Raw genomic sequence first — 25266 nt, forward strand, 5'->3', positions numbered from 1 at the left:
CCAATTTATACTCACCCACAGGATTGCATCTAACACTATTAGAGAACAAAAAGAAATTTCGTGGTGGTCAGAAGTTTGAGTTTTGCTCATCTCAGCCTTCTGCAAGGGGACGATGTACCACCAAGCAATCTTAACCTTACATTTCAGTAGAGTTGGAAACCAAAGCTCTTGGCTGAAGCTTTCATATCTGAGTGCCTAACATTAGAGTCTTCTTGTAATTTCATACCTAAATAAAAGTGGCCTGATTTTCAGTGGTGCTGATCACCTGCAGCTCCCTTTGACTTGTCAGGGAAAATCCGGTCCTGCTTATTTAAGTATCTGAATATAATTTTATATTTAGGCACTTATCAGGTACTGTGATATGTACATTTAGATTGTTAGCTTTCTGGTGAGGATATATTATCAGCAAAGTGCTTTAGACCTCCAAGCTGAACCGTATCTAATATCTGCCAGTAGAGCAGACTGTCTATGTGTTTATAATGGTCTACTAACCTGTCCTTATTTCTCATTTGTCTCCAGGCGGCCCCTCTGAAGGAAAACTTATACCAGGAGATCAGATCATAATGATTAATGATGAGCCAGTCAGCACTGCTCCAAGGGAGAGAGTCATCGACCTTGTCAGGTAGTTGATGCCTTCGTCCTACCAAATAAACCATGAGCCCAGTGGCTTACTGCCAGAACAGTCACTTGATAATGTGGCATTCTTGCCTTCTCAGAGCAGAGAAAGTGGAAAATAATGTTACTGAGCTTATAACAAATGTTGGTGGAATTGCATATTACTGACGGGAAATTTCCTTACATAAATACTGCGGGAGTGTGAATAAATGTGAAAAAATATACTAAAGCACCTCCAAAAGAGTTGTTGGTTGAAGGACAGGTAACCTTGATGATTAACGGTTGTATCATATGCAGGGCTCGAAGAAACCGCTCCTCTGGTTGCTTGGGTAAAGAAAATGTTGGAACAGGGTGGCGAGTTGACTGGGACAGGGTACAAAGAATCTGGCATTTTTGACTTCTTCCCTGAGGGGTGGGTTGTGGGGACAATCCTTAGAGCAGAGTGGGCCAGGCGGTTGCTGCTTTATACTGCTTTTTCATGACAGTAGTGGAGTGGGACTAAAGAGGGAAGAGAGTAGCCTAGGATATGGGGCTCTGTTACCTTCGGGGTTGGGGAAGGCAGGAAGAGGTGAGCCTGTGAGTGGATAGGTGCATATATATGTGTGTGTTGGGGGGAGGCTTTTGGGTAGTGCATGCTTGAGTGGACAGCATGTGAATTTGTGCAAGTAGGTGTGTGTTGGGTGGGCGAGTGTGAGGAATAAAGGGGATAAATTATAAAAAGTACAAGGGAGAGGGAGGGAAAGAAGTTAGCAAACAGAAGACACAGTAGGAAAAGAAAGATGACGTTTATTATGGGGTGGAGGAAGAGAAAAGGAAAAGAGGGAACAACACACAAAGATACAACATGATGTATAATGGGGGGAAAAAGTGGAGTGAAGCCATAGAGATAAAAGAAAGTATAACAAAACTCAGGAGGTGGAGTAAGTTAGAGTATGTTTTAACAAGTTTATTAAATAGAAAATTGATTAGCAATAAATATAGTACACAGTTGTTTTAAACTTCAAAGGCATGACTCTTAGAGGGCAGTGTGTTGTATGTATTTTTTTCACTTGGGCTAGTACGCTTTCTCCTTGGGCTAGCTGGTGTTAGGGAATTTCAGGATCTGATCGTACACATTTTTTCCCTGATAGGTTAAATGGAGGGTCCTTCTCTCCAAATCTGGCAACCACCAATGTTGAAAGTAAATTGCCCTGACACTTTTCTAAAAGAGTCAATTCTGAATTTCAATTTATGAACTTCTACAACAGCTGTGATTCTCTGGGATGAATCAGATCACAATACATAGGATGAAGCGCATGAGAGTTGGGGGCAAAGTTTTCTCAGTCAAGGGGATCTGCTTGTGGAATAAAACTTCTGTAGGAGACTGGGTGACTCAAAAGTCTTACCATCTTTTGGAAATGCTGCATACCTTCCTTTTCAAAAAATATTTTCTACAATAGCAAGAAAGATACCCACAACAGTGACACCACATCCCTGAAAAATAAAAGAAAATGAAACACTGTAACAAACAACTCAACCAACAAATAAAAACAAAATTCATAAAGCAGAGATTTACCACAAAAAGAGTTAAAGTCTTTACGGGGTCAGTTGCTATTGCTATTGATTTTATGTGGAAGCACTCAGATATTACAATGATGGGTGGCAGCATGAAACAGATAGATAGTATTTAACTGGTCATTGAAACTTCTTTGGAATGCCTTTATGCTACATAAAACTATCATGTTGTAGTCTATATTCTTTTCCTGATTGTTTGGGATGTATAACGCATACGTCCCATTATCAACAGTGGGATACAGCCCCATCTCCCTCCCCGGTGTCAGTAATTTACAGTAATAGGAAAAATAGACTGCCTAATTAGGATTGAGGCAAATTGGATCTAAATATGAGGGAGGTCCCTCTGTGAAGGGGAGTTGAGAAGCTGATCCATGTTGAATATGAAAGTAGTACTCTCTGATCATATTGACTCCGTAGGTAGTGTCTTGGAAATGCTACTGTAAATAATCCTTTTAGTGTTGTTGAATTCTATCTTTTCATGGTGCTTTCCTTGTAGTTGAATTGTATCACTGCTCTCTACATGTACCTGCCTCTGGGACTTTGTCAGAAGTTGTCTTTTCTTTGATGAATTTCACAAAGGGCTGTATTAGCAGTATGTACATCATTCCACTTAAAGAGCTTATCATCATTTCATCGGGGACATCTGGAATGATTAGACAAGGCATGCAGTCACCACATCATGGCAGAAGCCGTTCACTGCGCCAGTACAGTAGTGCATCCCTTCCATACCGTATCTAACCCAAGGTCATTCTTGGGTCGGACACATTCATATCTTTGAAAGCGATGCTTTGTCTCAGTTTGAAGCGCAGACAGAAGAAATTTTGAAATCTTGCTTTCTGACTGGTAGTCATATGTCTGCAGTCAGTGATGGGTAAGCTCTCTTCCCAGAGAAGGATATATATAAAAAAGATATAACTGCATAATATTGCGGGGGTGAGGGAATGGGTGGGGGTGAATGCATGACCTCATTGTATACTGCAGATCAGGTATAAGAACTGCTTAGCATTAGCTATGTGGAAGTTGCTTCTATCCAGTCCTGCCAGGAAGCTTACTGCAAAATCAAGAAAGGATTTGCTTTTATAGTTGTAGAAAATGGAAGAAAAAATCAGTCTCATTTGAAAATATAGTCGTCTTGTGCCAAATATAGAATAAAGCTTTAAAAGTGTTTTAACGCAACGATGAAGTGTTTTAAACTGAAATATGGGCATTGAAACTCAATGTTTCAAACAAAAGTATATAAAAATTAGAGGAGTTGTGCCAAGTCTTGAATATTATATCAGAGTTTTGATTCTGTTTAATTTCTAATTGCATACTAATCAAATTCAAGTAAATGTAATGGGGAAATTTCTTTGTAAGAACAGTATTGCTATTGAGGGGAACATCAAAATGGGGACATTGATTAAATGTAACTTTAAATTCAACGGAAGAAAATATTTGTACTTCAGAATCCACACCAAAAAGTGGTGTCTGAATTGTGAAGAAATTATACAGCTGTCTTTTCCCATTCTGCCCTTAGAAAAGACCACTTTCCCAATCACTAAATTTGCGGCATTTGTTTCCTCAAAATTGCCAGGGGGTACCACTTCAGTTGCTTTCCTTTGAAGTGGGTGCTATTAGTGCCAAAGCTGCTCATTAATTTTTCCTATCTATGTGGTGAAAAATGAGTAGAAAATTATTGTGATATACAGTGCACCAGCTTTAGTAAATGATGGAGGAGATACACTTAGTACTATGAAAGCTTGCACTGTTGCATCACTTCATCTGTTCATGAAATGTTAATATTTTATTACATGACTTGGGGGTCATTTTAGAACTGGTTACATTAAAACAGGCCTGTTGTAAAGATGTTAACCTTCCCATAAACTGCCTAACTCTGTGATGAAGCAACATCTGGGTAAAGAGATTTCTCATCAGAGACACAGTAAAGGATTTTTTTGTTTATTTGTGTTTAAATAGTCTGTAAATTGAGGAATACTATTGCTAGGCTGTGAGGTCTAGAAATTAACAAGGATATACATTATATAATAATGAACTGTGTCTGTAGTTTATTCTCATCCATCTCATTTTCCTTGACTCCTGCTTTACTAGTAACATTTAATTAAAGTCCAGGTCTCCCACAGTTACGGAGATATTGGTAGTGCATGTAAGCTCTCATTATTTCTGGCAACGTTCAATGGCTTTTGGGCTGTATTCTACTCTGTTGAGCTATTTCAAGGAAGATACGCAGCAGTCATGTTTATAATATTTCCTAAAAAAGGCAGGTCACGTTTTTATGAATAACCGGTGGTTGCATTTTAAAAGAGGTCTCTTCAGGAGCAAAGTAGGGAAAATTGGGGAAAGGAGATGACTTGACTTGAAAACAGGTTCATTTGTAAGTGTATCATTAATATCTAGGCAAGGAGTAGGCAAACTGAATACCAAATAGATAAGATCTATTTAAAGAACAGACTGTGCAACATTGTAGCAGCAGCTGCTGATCTTGGTTTTTATTATACAGCTGATACAAATGCTTTGACTCTTACATTCAATCACAGAATAATTAGCTTTCTCCCATACTGGGGGATAGCTTTCATATCAATGCAGATTTCTGTGTGTTTGAAGGAGATGAACTATGCCAACCTAAACATGTTATATGGTATAGAAATTAATTGCTGACTAAATGCTTGAAGCCCTTGGAGCTTCTGTAGTATTACATTTCTCAGCAACATTTCTTATTTTTATTAATTAATTTAAAACTTGCATCGGCACAGGTAAACAAGTCAATAAAGCCAAGTCAGTTTTATCATGGTTAGGTAAATATTTTTTAATAAGTCGTTTGTCTTCTAATGTAATGTGTATGTATGTAAGTTATGTGTGTGTGTGTATGTAATGTAAGTATTTTGAAAATGTTAATATTTAGGAAGTATGTGTATTTTATATGTATGTACATATATTTTATATACACATATACTCATTCTCAGATTGGCAAATTTAAGTAGTTTTACTTAGCAATATGTTTTAATGACGTTTACAATGGCTGTGACCCAAGGCACCCCTGTACTCACAACCTACATACTCCTGCAATAATATTTGTTCAAAATATGCCTTCTGAGGTATCATTTGAAAACTGATAACACAGTGGAATATATGTAACAACAATTCCATTGTGAAATATATGTAACAACATTATGTGTACAGATATAAACTTGCTCTTTGTAATGTTACTAGGACATGTTTAAGACCAGACAGCCTAACATAGGTAAAGGTGATAAACAGGTTTGCCCTAGACAAAGCAATGAGTCTTTAACCTCAATTACATATTAGCAGTAAACAAAGCCATCAAGCTAAACTAGCTGGGTTTATAGTGAAACTGAACTCCAGAGAGAGAGAATTAGCATGTCTCGTGCATCCCAGACAGAAACAAGCGGCTGAGTCGCCAGGTGGCTGTCCTGACTTTTAGGAGAAATACAATTCCTTTGGGAATATAAGGGACAGAGAGAGACTCCATCTTGATCCTTCACCTTAAAGAGACAGAAACCAAGCAATTTATTCTCTGTGGTGGGCCCTGGCCACTTTGGCCAGTAAAAGCTGGAAAGAAGACTGTGGATGAGAAAAAAAAAATCTTGAAGAAAGATGGTATCCTGCAGGATGAAGTTTTAAACATTTAGATGTGTGTTTTCACTTTTATTTGCTTAAACAAGAAGGAGTCTTGTGGCACCTTAGAGACTAACAAATTTATTTGGGCATAAGCTTTCGTGGGCTGTAACCCACTTCTTCAGATGCATGGTGTGAAAAATACAGTAGGCAGGTATAAATATACAGCACATGAAAAGATGGCAGTTGCCTTACCAAGTGGGGGGGTCAGTGTTAATGAGGCCAATTCTATCAGGGTGCATGTGGCCCATTCCCAGCAGTTGACAAGAAGGTGTGAGTATCAACAGAGGGAAAATTGCTTTTTGAAGTGACCCAGCCACTCCCAGTTTTTCTTCAGGCCTAATTTGATGGTGTCAAGTTTGCAAATTAATTCCAGTTCTGCAGTTTCTCATTGAAGTCTATTTCTGAAGGTTTTTTTGTTGAAGAATGGCCACTTTTAAGTCTGTTGTTGAGTGTCTAGGGCTGTCTCTACCTTTATTCTTTTACTTGGTATCGTTTAATCCATGCTCTTTAATAAACTTGGTTTGCTTTCATTATAAATCATCAGTGCTGGGTAAATTCTGGAAAGTGTGTGCTTCTAGTAAGCTGACAGGTTGGAGAGGCAGAGACCCTAATACTTTTTCTGTGAGGGTCTTGTGAGGAGGACTGGTCCCTACAGTAGGACAATTTGGGGGCTAATTCAGGGCTGGAAGGGTTTCAAGGTTAGCCTGCATGGGGTAACCTGGTTGTGCAAAGCCAGTGTGAGTCTTGTCAACTGTTCGCAAGCAGTTGGGATCAGAGCTCTGAACCAAAGCTACACAGCCACAAGACATGCAGAATTACTAGGCAGACCTTGACACCTTACTAGCCTGGGTGAACCCAAAATGTCACAGTGACCCACAAACATTTTTACCCAATATAACAAACTCCACCTCTGCTGAATAAAAATAAAGTTTGGCTATTAAAGAATTTGATAACAGCACCCTTCTCTTTAATAGCACTGTAAAAATTCTCTCCTTTTATTAAAGTAGGCCTCCAGTTCTTTCCATAAATAGTCTGTTTTTTTTCTATTGCAAAACTCACTCATAGATCATTATTTGTTTTGAGTTTCAGTTGTATTTTCCTGGGGTTATTTTTCTTGGTATTTGGATGTTTTATTAGAGGAAAACGTATTATTTTCACGTTAGAAAAAAGATGGGGTCTCTCTGCGACTAATTTACTGCTGTAATAACAGTATTTCAGTTTTTGCAGTATTCCACGAAAAGACTATTTGCAAATTGGAACAACTGAGGGTAGTTCAATCCATTATGTGATGTCAACCATATTTCATATTTAAGAGAAATGACTGAAAGCGACTTCTGAAGTAACCATTGCCTTGGCAAGTTAGCATATCCTGCAGCATAAAGATCTGGAAGGTTCTTTCCCTGTAATTTTACAATTTCTTTCTCGCTCTAATTTTACAATTAAAGAAGTTGCATATTGCATTTTAATCGCTACCATGGGATTTAAATACAGAATGCATCTTCTTTATCCATCTATCCACCATCGCTGAACATGCTCACTGCTGTGGAGTTTCACATGGTGGACTGCATGTACTCGCTTGATGGATATGGATGTCGCTCTATCGTGGTAGGTAAAAAGAGATTCTGTCTTCAACAACAACATAGCAAAATAAATAAAATCAAATATAGTCAAGTACTACCATATATTTCTCCAAGATATTATATATCAGCCAAGACGTTTGAAATCTACTTTTCCCAGTAGAGCACATGTATGTTAAGTCAGTGTCTCAGTAAACCAGCGCTTGTGGATTATTACTCAAGCCTAGCGTTTGTACGTACCAGCGTGCTATATATATATGTGTGTGTCTTCGTGAGGGTATTATACTTACAGCTCAGTCGATAAATCCAATAACACCAGGTACTACATGTTTTGTTTCGGTGTTTGATGTGAGCCATCGTTATTCTGAGCCTTTGAGTTTTAGTATTGAACGTGTTAGAGAATTCACAAACAGAAGGAGTGAAACCCATTGAAGTCAGTGGGTGTTTTGCCATTGACTTCAAAGGGACAAAGTTTTTTTTACATAATGGGCGCCTTGAGTCAAGTTGACTGAGAATAGAACTGGGAGTCAGGACTCTGAGATTCAATTCCTGACTGGCTCTGTGAGATTAGAGACATCACATAAGCCTCTTGATCACGTTAGCCTCAGTCAGTCATCTATAAAAAGGGTTTAAAAATGGTTACCCACCTTGTTAAAGTTCCTTAAGAGCTAAAGATGGGGAAATAATCTAAAGTATTATTTGTCATTATTAAAAACTAAGGCCAGCCATGGAAGTTCTTTTTTTAAAGCAGGAGTACCTGTGGCACCTTAGAGACTAACAAATGTATTAGAGCATAAGCTTTCGTGGGCTACAGCCCACTTCATCAGATGCATAGAGTGGAACATATATACACACATACAGATAAGTTGGAAGTTACCATACAAACTGTGAGAGGCTAATCAGTTAAGATGAGCTATTATCAGCAGGAGAAAAAAACTTTTGTAGTGATAATCAAGATGGCCCATTTAGACAGTTGACAAGGTGGTGTGAGGATACTTAACTTAAGGAGATAGATTCAATATGTGTAATGACCCAGCCACTCCCAGTCTCAATTCAAACCCAAGTGAATGATATCTAGTTTGCATATTAATTCAAGCTCAGCAGTTTCTCGCTGGAGTCTGTTTTTGAAGCTTCTCTGTTGCAAAATTGCCACCCTTAAATCTTTTACTAAGTGGCCAGAGAGGTTGAAGTGTTCTCCTACCAGTTTTTGAATGTTATGATTCCTGATGTCAGATTTGTGTCCATTTATTCTTTGGCCAATGTAAATGGCAGAGGGGCATTGCTGGCACATGATGACATATATCACATTGGTAGATGTGTAGGTGAACGAGCCCCTGATGGCGTGGCTAATGTGATTAGGTCCTATGATGGTGTCACTTGAATAAATATGTGGACAGAGTTGGCATCGGGCTTTGTTGCAAGGATAGGGTCCTGGGTTAGTTGTTTTTGTTGTGTGGTGTGTGGTTGCTGGTGAGTATTTGCTTCAGGTTGGGGGGCTGTCTGTAAGCGAGGACTGGCCTGTCTCCCAAGATCTGTGAGAGTGATGGGTCGTCCTTCAGGATAGGTTGTAGATCCTTGATGATGCGTTGGAGAGGTTTTAGTTGGGGCCCTTATGCTCTAACAAATTTGTTAGTCTCTAAGGTGCCACAAGTACTCCTGTTCTTTTTGCGGATACAGACTAACACAGTTGCTACTCTGAAACCTTTTTTTAAAGCAGTTATGTCTGAAAAGGAATGCATGCACATTCACACCTACCTTTAAAGAGCAGTAAGCTGACCTACCCTATAAAGATTTTGGCACAAGCAGTGAACAAAGTGAAACGCAATAATCAAAATGTTCAGATCCTAGTCCCTTTATTCCTTTATTTTTATAAGTTCTCATTCAAATTTATCAGGCTGGATATTTTGTAAAACCAGCAAATTGTCAGAAACTAACTCTGACCTTTTCAAAATTCCTGGGTTTGATGTGTGATCCAAATGAAGTATTATGCCTCAGGTTACATCATCATGCCATGTTACCCTTTGGAAAGAAGAATTATCGCTGACAAATTTTACGTCAGCTATTCAGTAACAAATTGCTATATGGTTAGTGAACACTATAGTTAGGACAAGAAGATGTGAAATGGCTGTGCTAAGAGCAAAGAAATTGTGCAAAATGACTATTTTGGATAGAACCAACAAGGATGGCTTTTATCTTTCCGGTCTGATGGAAGCTGACTTACCACTTACCTGAAATTTAGACACAATATAATCTTACTGGGAATATGTAAAAATAATAAAATGCAAAAAACTAAGATTAAGATGCTTTAGAATCAATGTGTGAAAGTTTGATTTTTATTGTCTTTCTCTTTCCTTGTTGTGCTTTGATAATATAATCTACATGGTAGTTAATCATGCTTTGGGGACCCCTCAACATGTACATGTAAGAGGGCAAGTTACAACAAAGCATCAGAAGATGGTAGAATGTCTGATCTCTCCATCAGGACACACTGGCAAGTTAATGACAGACACGGGTGGATTTAAGCAAGTGTAGTTTCTGAAACTATTTTTGTTTCCTTTTTAAAAATGAACTAGTTTTCATGTCGATGGTATATCTTTAAGGGCCACATTTCCAAAAGTGCACACATTTTTCACATACCTTTCTTAATTGTACAAATGCATAATATGTGCATACAAGTCAAGGACTTGCTGCTCACCTGCCTGTGTGTACAACCCAAACTTTCACATATGCCTCAGGTACTGCATGAGTACTTTTTGCTCATGCTTATGAATTTTTTGCTTTATAATCAAAATTAAGGACTTCTCAGGCCAATTCTTAGAGCTGGTCCAGAAATTGTTGTAAAAATATTTTCCTGCTTTTCAATGAACCTTTTTTGGCCAAAATTTTCTGACAAGTTCTACCAATTAACCAGCCAGCCAGAACCCAGAGAACTGCCAAAAGGGTTAAGCATATAAAGACAGATTTTTAAAGGTATTTAGGTATTTGATTTGAATAAGAGTTAGATGCCTAATTACCTTTTAAAAATTTGGACCATAATTGAATTTCAGTGGCCAAAAAGGATGAATTCCCAGTTAAGGCAAATAATAGAAAGGGAAAAGGAATAGCAAATACAAATGGTCAAAGATAGACTCCTTGTAAGAGAAAAGTTTTGTTGAAACCTTCTAAAGGCACTCACCATGGGATCTGCTAGACATTTGAGGTAGAGAGGACCAAAATCCAACGTTTAGTAGGATTTTATTTCATACAGAATGTCTCCCTCAGGGATTCAGTATTTTACTTTGTCTCCATATTATACCTTATATGAAATAAGAATTTCAAAAATCAAACCTCCAGAGGTGAACTCAAACTGCAATAAAAACTGACATCTCCTCCCTACAGGCAGATTTGCTGTACAGTGTGTAGCAAGTAACAGCATGTGATGAAATGTAAACTGTTTTGTTAGTTCTTGTACTTCTTTCCACAGGCTGGAGGCTCTGAACGATTTTACCTTCTCTATAACAAATAATCATTTTAGTCCATTGATTTCATTCTTAGTTCCGGTAATTCAGTTTAATTAAACCAGAAGGCTCAGTGAAATCCAAGTTTGTACTGATTACAGGTCAAACAATAAAGAACTCAAGAGAGACAAAGGTCTTGTCACCTCCTACTGCAAGATGTTACCACAGTATGACAGCCACTATTCTTTCAAATTTTCAGCAGGTCTTCCAGTCAGACCTCAGTGTACAAAAAGGACATCTCTTTTTCTGGGGGAGGGGAATGGTACCATTGGCTGAACATTCTTGTGTTTTTATACTTTACTTACAGAAATAGGAGCCATGAGGCTAAATCTCTGTAGTTTCGGAGTAACAGCCGTGTTAGTCTGTATTCGCAAAAAGAAAAGGAGTACTTGTGGCACCTTAGAGACTAACCAATTTATTTGAGCATAAGCTTTCGTGATCTACAGCTCACTTCATCGGATGAAGTGAGCTATAGCTCATGAAAGGTTATGCTCAAATAAATTGGTTAGTCTCTTTTCTTTTTGCGAATCTCTGTAGTGAAATTTTCACTTCATCCATTCTGTTTCTCTTCAATGTTTTTTTCCCTTGCACATCATTACAATATGTCTAAGTCTCACAGTTTAAAAAAATTATTTTTCCATAGATATCCTAGCTAACAAAGAACAATATTCTCTGCCCAAAACTTTAAAGAGGATAACAACAACTCTTAGTTTTAGAAGACAGCTTAAAATATTAAAACCACTTGTTCAATCTGTTTTGCTCTCCAGATACTCCTGAATTCTTTAGCTTATGAACAAATCTGTGCCCTTTTCTGCTTTTTTCACTATGTTTTTGACAATGTTGTGTATTTTTAAAGTTGGCCTTTTAGACTAAAAATAGTCTGTCTCTCTCCCCCCGCCCATTCCTCTCATGCTCTTTCTCTGAAATTTCAGCTTGTATCAAAAGCCTTTGAATTAAATATTCAGACAAATAAATTAGTAGCTTTATTAAGTCATAGGATTATTGAAACTATTTATGAATGTACCAAAGCAACCATGATCGCTTGACATTTTCATTTGAGTGACTGTCCAGCAGACTTGCTGAGGTCAGCAGTAATTCACATAATTAGCACAGAATCAAAGAAGGAAATAAGCCGTATATTGAAACCAGCAAATGGAGGAAAGATAGGCAAGCTCCTTTTCAGCATTATTTTTCTGGGAGAAAAGAGGCAACATATTCTCATGTTTAAGTATCTAGATCATATTCAGTATATTAGACATGTTTACAGTATGCTAATATAATTTTCAAGACCTTTTTCTATAGAACAAATACTGTATCATAAATCCGGTGTGTGTGTGTGTATAAAGATACATAGAGAGAGATGGGAACATGATTGTGTGGCATGCCATATAAAGGTTTTATCAGCATAACTTTGGTATGCATCCATTGTTCATAAGTAGCAATCCTTTGCTGTCTAACAATAAATGCTCCCTTCCCCAAGGGATTGTAAAAGGAAATGTTTGACAAACATATTTATAAAGGGACCGTAAAAGAGAGCAAACATGGCTTGTGCACCAACCCTGAGTTTATTTAGTATAGTATAATAGTTCTCCAGCAAAATGGGCCTGATCCAACTGAAGTGAGTGGAACTCATTTAATTGATTTCAATGGAATTTGGATCAGACCTTATGTGAAATTCCTCACAAATTATTCATAACAGCAGTACATATACCCTGGTGGTTTATAGAACGCACAGGGATCAAATAAAAATGTAACACGTTTTTAAAGAGATGTTTATTCATATTGATCCTAAGAGATGCATAATATTATGATAAAGCATCATCCCAACGGCCAGCCATTCTGACCATTGCAGATCCATTTCCCATCAATATACCTAATCAACTCAACAGTGGTGCTACTATGTGTTGCCCAACAGCACTCTTCCATTTGGTTTTCAGCAGCAAGAAAGAACCAATGGCTGTTGATATAATTATTGAGTGGCAGCAGGGAGTAAGCTCCCTTTCCAGGCCACCTTCTTCTGTCTCCCAAATCAGTTTGCTAAAGCTGCTGTAAGCTGATGGACAGATGCACCAATCAGGAAAGGTGTAAAAAAAAAAGTGTTGCCAACTCTCGCAGTTCTATCATGTCTTACAATATTCATTGTTTTCTTAAAAACCCACCTTCTGGAATCATGTGACTCTGGGTATGTGTACTCTGCAATGTAAGCCCAGGATTGGAACTCAGGTTCAAGCTGACCCCACTTTCTGTCTACACACAAAGTGCACTAGCCCAGGGTCTCAGGATCCATGGGTGGAGAGTCTGAGCCCAAGTCAAGCTGGGACCCAGGGTTCAAGCCTTATTACTTTGCAGTGTAGATGCAGCCTCAATGGACTCGTGCTCTGGGAGTCTTCACAAAGTATCCCACACATCAACTTTCTTTGTCCTCTGGACAGTCAACTTTGATGGACAGTCAAGTTTTTCCAGACAGCACCACAAACAAAAGGCTAGAGTGGCCACATTTTGGGAGGGCACTAGGAAGTCTGAGATAGGGGTGGCTACATTCAGGCCCACATAACGCAATGTAGTCCCTTGTGGTCTGTTACACTATCTCCTCCTCACTTGCTGTATATGAAAGTAAAGGGTCTCCTTGCATAGAGTATTAAGGAGATCTTTCAATGCAAAGATAGTTGCCCCCAGCTCCAAGATCTGTATTTGGAGGCACACTTCTGCAGGCAGATATCCCCACTGTCATGGAGAAGGGAGGACTGGACTTGGGGGTGATGATGCTGTGGAGATGGATGAGTCATTTGCCTACTAAATGAGTCATCCACCTCCACAGCATCATCACCCCCAACTCCACCCATCACCTGTTGTAGATCCCATGGAGAGCACTGTGTGAATCTGGTGACTGCTCTGGAGGAGAGGATGGAGACTGGATGGGCCAGGGGAAGAACTGGGGAGACTGGGAGGGGGGTGCACATTGTTCCCTCCCTAGTCCAGTGGAGAATCTCCAGAAAAGATACTTGTACTCTCTCTTCTGCTGCTCCTCCTCAGTAGCAGTTCCAGGGGCAATTGAAGCCAATTGAACAATACTACAAGACACTATTGAGGAGAATTGGGGAGCAGAGCCATTGCAGAGGTCCCTGGCCTCCTGTGGGTGCCCATGGATTTGTGGGGACGAGGGAGAGAGGGAGCAAACACTGCCACCTAATGGGATGAAATGGAGACCCTTTTCAGTTTTACCTCACCAGTGGCTCCTACAATCAGGGATTTCCCCACACACACCCTGAATTTCCCCAACACCCCACCCCCAGTTTCGTGAAGTAGTTACATGCAGTGTTGCCTGTTTAGTGATTGTTTGGAAATGTGAATTGAAATTGAAACATTAATACACACTTTAAAAGCATATACAGTGTATGATAAAATACATATATCTGAAAAAGTATTGTAGATTTGAAAAGTATAAACATAGACTAGCTTCCTTGTACAGCTGTTGTTTTTTATGACGATGTCAGTGCATTCATTTCGGTGATGTTGGTCAACCTAATAGTTTCAGACTATGATTTGTAAGCAAAGTCTAAATGAGCTCTCCCTGACAGCTAGTGATGAGCTGGGGGCTGGGGGGAAAGGCTTCAGGACAAGATTGTATTTACATTCACACCTAATCTACCTAGGTATCCAGCAAACAGAGCTGCGTTGCCCAAGTGATAGATTTTGACTGGGGTTGGGTTACAAATCAACTGTGATAGATTTTGACTGGGTTGGGTTACAAATCACTTGAATGCGGGAGAGATGAAGTGTTGTTGTTCTTATTGTGTGAGTAAAGGGCAGTAGAACTGTACTTAGCCTGTGATGATTGAGGACATCAGGAGAGAGGGTGGGGATAGGTGTTTTGCTTGATGGTCTGCCTGAGTCACAAGTACTATTTGACCTGACTTCTCCACTGTTTAAAGACAAAGCTGATTAGGCTCCACAGATAGTCTTTTGTTTTGTTAAGTGACCACTACAGCTGAAATCACTGAGAATCAGGTCTAAGTGCTTAGACCTGCTGTGGGACAGCGTTTCTGTGGAAGAGACGGCCGAGTCTGCACTAGCGCCAAGGTTCCCCTACTGAGAACTCAGCTGAAATCACTGAGAGCTGGGTGGAACCTCAAGAGACCAACTCAGAGAGGTCACAGTGGCAGGTGGCAGCAGAAGGTGATGGCGCAGGGCCATTGGCAACAGAGCAACGGAGTGAACAGTGGCACAACGAACAACAGTGGCCAGAGAGAACAGTGAGCAGTTGGAGGAACAAGCAAGGTGCCTTTTTGCCCCCTACCTGGGAGGTGAACTCATGTGAAAAGCACCTCTGAACTCTGAGTCTCCACTGACCAAAGACAACACTGGTGAGTGTTGATGAGGCTATTAAGAATGCTGGAGACACAACACAGTTCATGCGAACAAACATGGCCGTGGCATCATACTTTCTATTTAAGCAAGAGATACCACACACTACAAACTGGAGGCCAATGTTAAGTGCATTGTCACTTGTTCATCCTGAAGTTGAACACTGGTTCTGAACAAGACCAGAAAATGCTCACTGTCTTTTTGCAAAAAACTCAACTGACCAGCTAGAAGAATGTGGTGCAACAGTGAAAGACATAACAGTTGAAAAGGTGAAGAAATCACTTTTTTTTGAATCAACACAAAAATTTTTTGCATGGCTGATGAATGCACCGATGCAAATGGGCATCAAGTATTAAGTCATTGTGTACATTATCTTGAGGTCAGTGGTAGGCCAGTAGATGCATTTCTAGATGTTCAAGTTATAGAAGACACATTGGCTGCATCTGTGACAACCCACATCTTAGAAGAGTTAAATGCTTGTTAGTTGGACCCCAAAGAGATGGCTGCTTGTGCATTTGATGGAGCTGCAAACTTCTCTAGAAGACATGGTGGAGTACAAGCTTTGCTCAGAGAAAAGTGTAAACATAATCTCTCCTATACACACTGCAGGGGCCATCTACTCCAACTAGCGCTAGTACGAGCTGCAGACTCTTCAAAAGACATTATAAAAGCTATACATTTAATGTCTTCATTATATTCTTTTTTCAGCAAGAGTCCAAAAAAAACTGAATATCTTGGAAAATACAGAAGATGCAGAAGACTGAAGTTCAAATTAGTCCAACCTGGGAAAACCCTCTGGCTTTCTCATGAGTGATTCTTGGCTGTTGTCTTAAAATTACGCCAGCCATAATTACTGGCTTTGGAAAGTATCTACCAAGATGGGATGGATCTAAGTAGTGAGGCTGGTGGATTACTTTTGCTACTACGTTCAGAGAAGACTATTGCTATTCTCTCGCTTGTAAATCTACTGTTGAAACCGCTTGGGTCATTAAACAATGCCATCCAGGCATCTGCTACAACAGTAATAGATCTTTGTCCAGCAATAGAAGCTTCATTTGGATCAATCAGAGAGCTATTCATTGAAAAGGTACTAGAAGAAGCAAAGACTTCAGTCCAGAAGTTGACTAATGAAGGCATTTATATTGAATCCTTAAAGTGAAGAGGACAAGAAGTGTTTGTTAAGACAACTGAAAAAGTACACAGACTTGATTCTTAAAAATCTACAACAGCGACTTATAGATTCTACTCCACCTCTACATAGCTTTTACAGATCCCTGTCCTATAAACCACCGACAGTTGAGTGGAGTGAGGCACTAACAGCAATGGGGCTGCCATGTGCTCAGGACAGAATAGAGAATTTGAACACACAGTGGAATATCATACGATGAATTAATGAAGATTTGACTTCAACTTCTTTTTTACCATCACTACTGGCTTGACCCAATCTTTGTGCTATGTTTCCTGGGATGAAAGAAGTAGGAATTCATCTCTTGTTACTCCCAGTCACAACAGCTACAGCTGAGCGTTCTGTTGCCTCGTTGAATAGAATTTTGTGTTTTGAAGGAATTTGCCTTCTGCCTGATCATGTGAATGATCTAATGAGCATATCAATTGAAGGAATGGAAGTACCGAACACACGAGAAGCCACCAAAGATGAATGCATTGCATTCAAGAAGTGCATTAACAGAGTTGTGCAAAGTTATAACAAGAAACCAAGAAGGATGAAGATGTAGTGCTTCACAGAAGGCTTGAGTAGCCAACTTTAATTTTTGTGATGATTTTAAAACATGAGTTGAATCTAATTAAATGGTCATGAAAAATTTTTCAGTTTTTACTATGGTGCCATAGACCCACCTTCACCCTCACGGTCTCACCCCTCATCGGCCCTGACCCTCCCTCCTCCCCCCCCCCCGCCCGTAAATTTGAACACCCCCTTCCATTTCAATTCCTGGGGAAAACGCTGCCTACAATGGTTTTTTTCCATGGGAGGAAATCATGTGGCCTTGGTGTCTTTTCGCAGTAGAATGGCACAGATCTCAGGAGAGCCACTGACACTATTAAACTCTGAAAGTTATAGCCAGACAGCAATACTACTATGATGATTAAAGCAAGACGACACTTTCCAGTGGGAACTTTCTATATGCAGTACACCAGGACCTCTCAGAACAGATAAGTGCTATTGACAACTGCTGCATGCAGTACAGCCTAGAGAAGAGTTAGTCATTCTGTCTCCTATCATAAGGTGAGGAACCAGAAGAGTCTCAGTTTTTAATGGGCTTTTCAGTATGCCAATATAGCTAGTTGAAATGCTGAGCTTCTGGGGTTTTTCCTTACTGGTGACCTTTGAGACATTGTAAAAGCTTACCTTACCTCCCGTGAGCCTGACCTCCATTCTCCAAAAGAGCTGCAGGGAAGATACAAGCTTTGAAAATTTCCTGGCAGATGGCAGGAGAGGAGGAGGGAAGAGTCTGGCAGCTGAAAAAAACTCCTTGTCCTTCCTTTTTAATGTAGAATCTTCTCTGCTAACTTTGAGTCCAGTTCTTCCAGGAAAACTCCCTCCCCTATAGCCTTGCTTTTACATTATCATGTGACTGTTGATAATTTACAGAACAGGAACTCATACTCTGAGATAGGGTTACCATACGTCCATATTTTCCCTGACATGTCTGGCTTTTTAGTTCTTAAATTGCCGTCCAGGAGGAATTTTTAAATATCTAAAAACGTCCGGGATTTTGCCTTTATTATTTTTCCCCAAAGAAGAGTTTTTGACACAGTCTCCCACAGTATTCTTGTCAGCAAGTTAAAGAAGTATGGGCTGGATGAATGCACTATAAGGTGGGTAGAAAGTTGGCTAGATTGTCGGGCTCAACGGGTAGTGATCAATGGCTTCATGTCTAGTTGGCAGCCAGTGTCAAGTGGAGTGCCCCAGGGGTCGGTCCTGGGGCCGGTTTTGTTCAATATCTTCATAAATGATCTGGAGGATGGTGTGGATTGCACTCTCAGCAAATTTGCGGATGATACTAAACTGGGAGGAGTGGTAGATACGCTGGAGTGCAGGGATAGGATACAGAGGGACCTAGACAAATTGGAGGATTGGGCCAAAAGAAATCTGATGAGGTTCAATAAGGATAAGTGCAGGGTCCTGCACTTAGCTGGATATGAGTCAGCAGTGTGCCCTTGTTGCCAAGAAGGCCAATGGCATTTTGGGATGTATAAGTAGGGGCATAGCGAGCAGATCGAGGGACATGATCGTCCCCCTCTATTTGACATTGGTGAGGCCTCATCTGGAGTACTGTGTCCAGTTTTGGGCCCCACACTACAAGAAGGATGTGGATAAATTGGAGAGAGTCCAGCAAAGGGCAACAAAAATGATTAGGGGTCTGGATGATTTAATTGTGGATTGGTCCTGCTTTGATCAGGGGGTTGGACTAGATGACCTCCTGAGGTCCCTTCCAACCCTGATATTCTATGATTCTAAGAGTTGCTCATTCAAGAAAGAGAGTGAATGTTGATCATTCGAGAAAGAAAGTAAATGTCGATCACTCAAGAGAGTGCCTACTTTTCCCCCTAGCTCCCAGCGCTTGCGCCGCGAAACAGCTGTTTCGCGCAACTGGGAGAGATGGGGGAGGAGGGGGAACGCGACGCGCTCTGGGGAGGAGGCGGGGCTGGGGCGGGGATTTGGGGAAAGGGTCCAATGGGGCGGGGACTTTGGGGAATGGTTTGGAATGGGGGCACGGAAGGGGTGGGGTTGGGCCAGGGGCGGGGCGGCACGAGCAAATACACTACCCCCCCCCACCAGGGAGTGTCCTCTTTTTTGAATGTTCAAATATGGTAACCCTACTCTGAGACAGACCTTTTAACTTCATGGAAATGAAGGAGAGGTTTGTGGAGTGGCAAAGCAGGGAATATAATAAATATTTCTCCTTTAAAAAAAAGAATAATTGTGTGAACAAAACTTTAGAAACAATTCCTAAGACCTTGATTAGATTTACATACAAGATGATGTTCAGTCAGGGATTGTTTTCTAGTGTTATATTTTTATTAAACGCTCAACCATTATGCAGTAGGTGGCATTGATTCCCATGGGAGTTAGGCACGTATATATATATATAGATATAGATATATCTTTGAGGATCTGGGCCTTTGATCAAAGAATGGAGAGAGAGTTTTAATATCCAATACTGACAGTTTGGCAACTTTCACTAGCCCTAAATTTAATTTTAAAAAAGTTTTTGTTTCTTTGTTTTTAAATAAAATTCTCAATCTAAATAAAGTAGTTGGGGGGAGGGAAGCTACTCTATGACAATGCAGTGCAGACTATTGTGTCCACAGGGGCACTAGTGATGTCAGATTGACCTCTAGGAGATTAAATTTTGACAAGTCTACTTTAAATTCTGTGTTTTGACACTTACCCTTTAAATCAGGAGTTCAGCCTATGTCCTTTGCATGCTAAACTTTCTGGTGCATTCCCTCTGAGTATTGAATTTTAATGCCCACCCTTGGAGTGAAGAATTTGTTCTTACACTGGTAGATCACTGTCAGCACACCCAAATCAACAGCTAGGAGTCTGGAAGCCCTTATGCTTGTCACAAAATTACAGTTAAGGTGAGGGACAGCTATTGAACCTGATGACTCTGTCAATTATGTGAACATTCTCAGAAAAATAACAGATTTAAAAGTACAAGGCTTTTTAAGAATAGAATGAAATGTACACTGGAGGGGGAAAAAAGCAAGCCCTCAAAATACTGCACTCTAAATCATTGTCCTGTTATAGCAGAAAAGATTAAATACCTCATTTTTCACAGATTATCTGAAGCGTGTTTGCATGCTTAGGATGTTAGTGAGATTGTTTTCCCAATGTAATTGCAAAATGTATCTTCTTAATTGTATAGTCCTAACATTGTTTTAATATCTAGGCAATGTAGATTACATAATAAACTGTGATTTTTTTTCCAGTTTACATTCTCAGAAACCAGGGCCTTAATTTCAAGAGGGGCTTGATATTTTGCAGTACATATTCTGCTCCATCTGCATTCAGTCATCAAGGCAGAGGCGTGTTAGGCAGAAATGAGTTTAATAATGAAATGTTAAATAACTAAGAATACAATGAATATTATCTCTGGCTTGACATAAAATTGTGCTAGTATTCTTTGGTTTCTGTAAGGTAGGTCACCAAATATGTAACTCTGGTTTTTTTTCCCTTTATTCAGTGGCTCTCAACCTTTCCAGACTACTGTTCCCCTCTCAGGAATCTGATTTGTCTTGTGTACCCACAAGTTTCACCTCACTTAAAAACTACTTGCTTACAAAATCAGACATAAAAATACAAAAGTTTCACAGCACACTGTTTCTGAAAAATAGCTTACTTTCTCATTTCTATCATATAATTATAAAATAAACCAATTGGAATATAAATATTGTACTTACATTTTAGTGTACAGTATATAGAGCAGTATAAACAAGTCATTGTATGAAATTTTAGTTTATTCTGACCTCACTTGTGCTTTTTATGTAGCCTGTTGTAAAACTAGGCAAATATCTAGTTGAGTTGCTGTACCCCCTGAAAGACCTCTGCGTACCCCTGGTTGAGAACCACTGCTTTAATCTACTTGCTGCTAAAATTGTAAAAAAGTGCACAGAACCAGCATGTAACTTCTAGAAAGAACCATATGTATAAGCTTAGTCTTTGATGAGACATTCTGATACAGATGACAGTCAGGAAAGCAAGAGAATTTTTCTGTGGAGAGAATTTATCTGTCTCTGGAATCTAATTTCATATTCTATAGACAAAAATCAATGAGCCTTCCTGGTTCCACGTGGAAGATTCTCATGACTGGCTTCTTAATTTTAAATATGTATTGAAATAAAGATATCCATTTTCAGTTATTGGGTTATGGTCAGGCAATGCTCCCCAAAGATGCTGCTTTAGCTTCAGGCAAGGGCTTTCCTCTTGCACACTATCTACAGCAGTGGTCACCAACTGGTCGATCGGGATAACCGGTTGATCCTGGAGACGCTCCCAGTCGATCGTGACCCCTGGCAGCTAAAAGTCTGGCAGCACAGCAGGGCTGCCACTAAGGCAGGCTTACTCTCTGCCTGCCCCAACCCCATGCCGCTCCCAGAAGTGGCCCACACGCCCACGTGGCCTGGGGGGGCAGAGGTCTCCACGCGCTGCACCTGCCTACAAGCATTGCCCCCACAGCTCTCCTTGGCTGGGAACGGAGAAATGTGGCTAGTGGGAGCTGTGGGGGTGGTGCCTGCAGAGGGGGCAACGCATGGAGCCATGTGCTCCCCACACCTCCCTTCCCAGAGGTCACAGGGGCACATTGGCCCCTTCCAGGAGTGGCCTGGGGCCGGGGCAGGCGCGGAGCCTGCCTTAGCCCTGCTGTGCCACCGACCAGGAGCCACCCACAGTAAGTGCTGCCCGAGGGGAGTCCTCACCCCAACCCTGAGCCCCTTCCCAGAGCCAGCATCCTATATGCTCTCCTGCATCACAAACCCCTTCATGCACCCCAAGCCCCTGCCCCAGACTTGAGGCCCCTCCCAGAGCCAGCACCCCACAACCCCTCCTTCATCCCAACACTCTGCTCCAGTCTGGAGCCCCCTCCTGCACCCAAACTCCCTCCCAGAACTTGCACCCCTCACTCCCTCCTGCACCCCAACCCCCTGCCCCAGGCTCAGCCCAGAGCCCCCTCCCGCACTCTGAACCCCTCGGCCCCCGCCCAGAGCCCACACCCCCTCCCGAACCCCAACCCACTGCCCCAGCCTGGTGAAAGTGAGTGAGGGTGGGTGAGAGCAAGCGACGGAGGGATGGAGTGAGTGGGGTGGGGCCTCAGGGAAGGGGCGGGATAGATTCTGAGTTGCACTTAAATTCAAAAAGAAATCTTGTCCATAAAAACATTTGAGACCACTAATCTACAGTAACTTTTGGGAGCTCTAAAGCCAAACAGGGACTTTGAAAAATGTGTAAGTAGCTAGTATACTATGATGAACTAATCCAGTCACCAAACCATGCCTTGTGACTAGACCCAACTGTGATTTCACTTCCCTGCAACATGGAGTCTAAAAACATAAAATGAGTTTAGAAGTAGTGTGTTCCCCTTTAAGTTATTTTTTGCCTGTGGGGTGAAAAGCTTTAAAAACAAGATGAGTCAGGAGTATACAAAAGATCTATTTTCTCTCACCTAACCAAAACCTACATATAACCAGATTTTTTATCTCCTGCACATATGTTGTTATTAACCTCTCTATCCCCTCCATGCCCTCTCCCCTGTTTGCTGTAAAGCTTGAAAGCAGAGTTTTGTTTCTGACAAGATTACTTCATGGAAACATTATTATGTAAATCATTAATATAGACACGGAAATGCCTTTTCCCTGAATCAAAACTGTTCCCTGGTTAAATGTTTTTCCCTGAAGGAAAGTGTTCTTGTATTACATGCAGTTAAGGAAGGAGATGAAAGGGGAAACTCATGACTTGGGTTGTTCTCTAAGATTGCTCTGTGTGGAAAATGTACTGGAGAGATAGAACTCTCTTAATCACATTCCCAGGCTGGATCGTCTGCCTTTTGCTCCCTTCACCTTGTGGATGTGAAGAGAAGTACTTGGCGCATGGTGCTGGGCATTTTTATTGTAAGGTGGCCTGCATGAGACACAATGTGTAAGCAACAATTTGGGTCTGTTAATCCAAGATAATTCTCCCTGCCATCATCACCTTCAACAAATTGAACCCAGAATCTTGATGCTGTGAACCTAGCTGCCTGGAAAACGAGTTAAGTGGTCACTCAGTGAAAAGATGGTTTTTATACCCATAGGGACAGCGGCAATGTAACCTACTATCTAAGGAAAAAACAAATGTTGGTAATACCAGTTCCTAATCTTCATCAGCATCGATATTTACTCCAAAAATAATTAATAATAATTTACATATGACTAACATGGAAGCAATTTGCATAATTCACATTGGAAGCCAAAACAACTCAATCCAAAAGAAGTGGTTGGGGGCTTGAAAAATGTACCCAATGCTTACTAGCCAGAATGAAAAAACCCTGTGATGTCATGCACCCCCCCCTGCAGTTTAAAGGAGTAATATAAGTCTGGTCTCTTGCAGGTCTTGTATACTTGATTGAATTGTGACCATACAAATCTGCTATTATTATTTCACTCAGTTTGGGAAAGCTGAGCAGGAACAGAGGCAGGTGCTGGGGCTCTTCAATGTGATGAAGAACCAGAAGCAGGGCAGCACAGATGCTGCACACAGCAGCTAGAAGGTTGCTTCTGTTAGTGTTCAAAATGTGTTAGCGACAGGTGCTTTGCAGGTATGGAGGGGGACACAGGATCTGCGGTGGAACAAACAATCTTTTCAATATTTTAAGGGCTGATTGAATAACAGAAAAATAAATATTCTTTGCACCTGTAATTCAGTGAATGTATCTGTTCACCAATAGTATGTGACCAGCTACCAGACCTGGTCGAATACTACAGAAAGTGGTTCTCAAACAAATTGTTCAACGAATACCTGTAAAATTCATCCAACGTGTTCTCCAAGTTTTGTTCTTCCTGACTTCACTGTGTTTTTAATCTTTCCTCCCTCACTACCGCGGCTTCCCAGCTGCCGCAAGGTGGGTTGTCTACTAGTCTATCCCTCTCCTATCCAGCTCTAGCGAACAGCTCCAGAGTCTGCTACTGCTCAGAATTTTCCCCAAACAGCAGTGTGAAGAGTTTACTTGATTCTTGTCAGTTAACTGCTTCCCTCTGGGTTCTGAATAGCAACCGTGAACCCTGACAAAACTGCTTAGTTTTTACTCTGCTGCAGCTTGGCAAAGCTCTGAGTCTCAGCATCAGCACTTAGCAGCCGTAGACTTAGGAACTCAGCACTGCATCAATGTACACTTGGAAGCTTATCTTCACAACAGTAAGGGATAGATCTTCCTTTACTAATGAAAGCTTAGATTCTGCAGAAGTTGATAGCACTTGCCTAGGAAAGATTCCTACTCACTCTAAATGAGTGAATTTTGTGACATTTGCAAACAATTGTTGATAAATATGCATTTGCTTTTTAGCTTACCTAAAATATTTTTATTAGCAAGCTCATTTTGTCAAAGGGTAATGTAAACCAAATTATGTACATTACTGGTAACAACATAGCACTCCAGTTAGGAAAATTTTTTCTTTTCACTGCAGAGTAGGCTATGAGCATAAATACAATAATTTTAATTAGCCAAGACATTCTTTTCAGTCTCTGAAAACTAATAAAAGAAAAAACTGAACCCAGAGTTTATATTGAATAGATTAACAACTTACGCTATTGCTGATTTTAAAATAATCTTTTTTAAAGTAAAAAGAAAAGCGTAGCTTTAGAGCTTTACACACTCCAGATTCATAACATATGCCCAAGATGCTCTGTACAGTAAATTATATAAATGAATGAGAACATGTGGTAAACTGGCCAGCAACACTGCTGAATCAGAATTTCTGCTGGGGTTCTGCCCACTTTCTCAAATCTTTCTTGGGGTTAGGAGGAAGAGATTTATGGCAATCATTTCCATGTGGAAAAGACTTCCATATACAGACGCACAAAATGAAGGGGTTTGAGTGCCAGGATTCTGGTCTGAATTACTGTGCCATGTGCATGAGAACTTAAGAAGGGTCCCCTGTTTAGCCACTCACAAAAATCATTATAAAATCTCATTTGCCATGAGTTGTACAGCTTCCAGTGGCACATGGATGTATGTTTTTGGCAACCAACCAATCAATTTTCCATCCCACACTCAATAAGCAAAAGTCATTCTGAATTAGTCTCTGCAGTTCAGTGCCTGCCAATGGTCTAACCTTGGAGATATAACAGAAAAAGTCAGCCGATGATCACCTAAATTTTGCTTAATGTGGAACTAAATAAGTCATGTTCTGTTGGAAGATTTGCTCTTAAAATTGTCTCTATGTCAATGTGTAATGATTTAAAACTTACTCAAGTAGCAACTTCTTCACATTGGAAAGGGAATGAAACTCTTAGATTAGATCAAAAA

At 40.5% G+C, this 25266-nt stretch overlaps 1 protein-coding gene across 1 annotated transcript in view; it reads left to right on the plus strand.

Annotated features, from left to right (window-relative positions):
* FRMPD4 (FERM and PDZ domain containing 4) overlaps window positions 1-25266 on the plus strand; it is a 403801-nt gene that overhangs the window by 322542 nt on the left and 55993 nt on the right. Inside the window, exon 4 of the mRNA XM_077815620.1 lies at window positions 520-622. Coding sequence (XP_077671746.1) covers window positions 520-622 — 103 coding nt within the window. The remainder of the gene's footprint in view (window positions 1-519; window positions 623-25266) is intronic.

The sequence above is a fragment of the Eretmochelys imbricata genome, chromosome 1 (genome assembly GCF_965152235.1).
Source record: "Eretmochelys imbricata isolate rEreImb1 chromosome 1, rEreImb1.hap1, whole genome shotgun sequence".
Taxonomy (NCBI): domain Eukaryota; kingdom Metazoa; phylum Chordata; order Testudines; family Cheloniidae; genus Eretmochelys; species Eretmochelys imbricata.